The following is a 3,356-nucleotide window of genomic DNA, read 5'->3' as shown; positions in this document are numbered from 1 at the left end:
GGGGTCATCTGGGCACCTTGTGGTCATCTGGGCACCTTGTGGTCATCTGGGCACCTTGTGGTCACCTTGTGGTCATCTGGGGCACCTCGTGGTCATCTGGGCACCTTGTGGTCATCTGGGCATTTCGTGGTCATCTGGGGCACCTCGTGGTCACCTGGGGCACCTCGTGGTCATCTGGGGCACCTTGTGGTCATCTGGGCACCTCGTGGTCATCTGGGCACCTCGTGGTCACCTGGGGTACCTCGTGGTCATCTGGGGCACCTTGTGGGCATCTGGGCACCTTGTGGTCATCTGGGGCACCTTGTGGTCACCTTGTGGTCATCTGGGGCACCTCGTGGTCATCTGGGCACCTTGTGGTCACCTTGTGGTCATCTGGGGCACCTTGTGGTCATCTGGGCATTTCGTGGTCATCTGGGGCACCTCGTGTTCATCTGGGCACCTTGTGGTCATCTGGGCACCTCATGGTCACCTCGTGGTCATCTGAGTCACCTCATGGTCACCTGGGTCACCTCATGGTCATCTGGGTCCTTTCCTAGTCACTCCATGGTCACCTGGGTCATCTCGTGGTCATCTGGGTCCTTTCCTGGTCAACTCATGGTCATCTGGGTCACCTTGTGGTCACCTGGGCGCTTTGTGGTCATCTCGTGGTCATTTGGGTTCTCACCTGGTCATCTCATGGCCATCTGGTCACCTCATGGTCATCTGGGTTCTCACCTGGTTATCTCATGACCATCTGGTCACCTCATGGTCATTTGGTCATCTGGGTCCTCTCCTGGTCACCTTGTGGTCATCTGGGTCCTTTCCTGGTCATCTGGGTCTTCTCATGGTCACCTGGGTCTCCTCGTGGTCATCTGGGCATCTCGTGGTCGTTTGGGTCCTCATCTGGTCACCTCCTGGTCATCTGAGTCTTCTCCTGGTCATCTGGGTCCTTTCGTGGTCACCTCCTGGTCATCTGGGTCATCTTGTGGTCATCTGGGTCCTTTCCTGGTCAGTCCATGGTCACCTGGGTCACCTCCTGGTCATCTGGGTCATCTCGTGGCCATCTGGGTCACCTTCTGGTCATCTGGGTCCTTTCCTGGTCACCTTCTGGTCACCTGGTCACCTCATGGTCATCTGGGTCTTTTCATGGTCATCTAGGTCATCTCCTGGTCACCTGGGTCATCTCCTGGTCATCTGGGTCACCTTCTGGTCACCTGGGTCCTTTCCTGGTCACTCTATGGTCACCTGGGTCACCTTCTGGTCATCTGGGTCCTTTTGTGGTCATCTCCTGGTCACCTGGGTCATCTCCTGGTCACCTGGGTCACCTCCTGGTCATCTGGGCCCTTTTCTGGTCACTCTGTGGTCACCTGGGTCATCTCCTGGTCACCTGGGTCACCTCCTGGTCATCTGGGTCACCTTGTGGTCTTCTGGGTCCTTTCCTGGTCACTCTATGGTCACCTGGGTCATCTCCTGGTCACTTGGGTCACCTTCTGGTCATCTGGATCACCTTGTGGTCATCTGGGTCCTTTCCTGGTCATCTGGGTCTTTTCCTGGTCATCTGGGTCATCTCATGGTCATCTGGGTCCTCTCCTGGTCAGTCTGTGGTCATCTGGGTCATCTCCTGGTCACCTGGATCACCTTGTGGTCATCTGGGTCATTTTCCAGTCATCTGGGTCCTCTCCTGGTCACTCTGTGGTCACCTGGGTCATCTCCTGGTCATCTGGGTCACCTTCTGGTCATCTGGGTCCTTTCCTGGTCACTCCATGGTCACCTGGGTCATCTCCTGGTCATCTGGTCACCTCATGGTTACTTGGGTCACTTCCATGGTCACCTCCTGGTCATCTGGGTCATCTCCTGGTCACCTGGGTCACCTTCTGGTCATCTGGATCAACTTGTGGTCATCTGGGTCCTTTCCTGGTCACTCTATGGTCACCTGGGTCACCTTGTGGTCACCTGGGTCACCTTCTGGTCATCTGGATCACCTTGTGGTCATCTGGGTCCTTTCCTGGTCACTCTATGGTCACCTGGGTCACCTCCTGGTCATCTGGGTCATCTCCTGGTCACCTGACTCACCTGGTCACCTGGGTCACCTTCTGGTCATCTGGATCACCTTGTGGTCATCTGGGTCCTTTCCTGGTCACTCCATGGTCACCTGGGTCACCTTCTGGTCATCTGGATCACCTTCTGGTCATCTGGGTCCTTTCCTGGTCACCTCCTGGTCACCTGGGTCATCTCCTGGTCATCTGGGTCACCTTCTGGTCATCTGGGTCCTTTTCTGGTCACTCTGTGGTCACCTGGGTCATCTCCTGGTCACCTGGGTCACCTTCTGGTCATCTGGATCACCTTGTGGTCATCTGGGTCCTTTCCGGGTCACCTTCTGGTCACCTGGTCATCTCATGGTCATCTGGGTCACCTTGTGGTCATCTGGGTCCTTTCCTGGTCATCTGGGTCATCTCATGGTCATCTGGGTCCTTTCCTGGTCACCTCCTGGTCATCTGGGTCATCTCCTGGTCACCTGGGTCACCTTCTGGTCATCTGGGTCACCTTGTGGTCATCTGGGTCCTTTCCTGGTCACTCTGTGGTCACCTGGGTCACCTTCTGGTCATCTGGATCACCTTGTGGTCATCTGGGTCCTTTCCTGGTCACTCCGTGTCCCCCGCGTCCCCTCGCGCCCCCCTGACCCCCGACCCCTTTTACGTCCCCTCAAACCCTTGAGCCGGGGGCGTGTCCCTCCCCGCCGGGCGTGCCCGGTGGGCGTGGCCCGACCCCGTTTCCGGTTGTCCCAGTGACGTACCCCGAGGTCCTCCAGTGCGTCAACGTCACCCTGTTCTCGGCGGCCGAGTGCCGGAGCTTCTACCCCGGCTCCATCACGGCCAACATGATCTGCGCCGGCAACATCCGCGGCGGCCAGGACTCCTGCCAGGTGAGGCCACGCCCACCCCCCGGGCGGGGCGGGGCGGGGCGGGGNACCTCCTGGTCATCTGGGTCCTTTCCTGGTCACTCCATGGTCACCTGGGTCACCTTGTGGTCATCTGGGTGACCTCCTGGTCATCTGGGTCCTTTCATGGTCACCTCCTGGTCTTCTGGGTCTTCTCATGGTCACCTGGATCACCTCATGGTCATCTGAGTCCTCATCTGGTCACCTCGTGGTCATCTGAGTCCTTTCCTGGTCACCTCGTGGTCACCTGGGTCACCTCATGGGCATCTGGGTCTTCTTATGGTCACCTGGTCATTTGGGTCCTCACCTGGTCATCTCATGGCCATCTGGTCACCTCATGGTCATCTGGGGCACCTCGTGGTCATCTGGGTCTTTTCATGGTCATCTGAGTCACCTCCTGGTCATCTGGGTCACCTCCTGGTCGTTTGGGTCCTTTCCT

At 57.8% G+C, this 3,356-nt stretch overlaps 1 protein-coding gene across 1 annotated transcript in view; it reads left to right on the top strand.

The window, feature by feature from the left end:
- Positions 1–2,902, top strand: part of LOC108510258 (kallikrein-14-like) — a gene marked incomplete at both ends in the record, with an annotated part of 5,269 nt that extends 2,367 nt beyond the window's left edge. The window contains one exon of the mRNA XM_017839925.1: positions 2,766–2,902. Within this exon, the coding sequence (XP_017695414.1) occupies positions 2,766–2,902 (137 nt within the window). The remainder of the gene's footprint in view (positions 1–2,765) is intronic.
- Positions 2,903–3,356: the final 454 nt, after the last annotated feature.

This window comes from Lepidothrix coronata, unplaced genomic scaffold (genome assembly GCF_001604755.1).
Source record: "Lepidothrix coronata isolate B3197 unplaced genomic scaffold, Lepidothrix_coronata-1.0 Scaffold576, whole genome shotgun sequence".
NCBI classification, from domain to species: Eukaryota; Metazoa; Chordata; class Aves; order Passeriformes; family Pipridae; genus Lepidothrix; species Lepidothrix coronata.
This window is presented reverse-complemented; position numbering and strand designations above follow the sequence as displayed.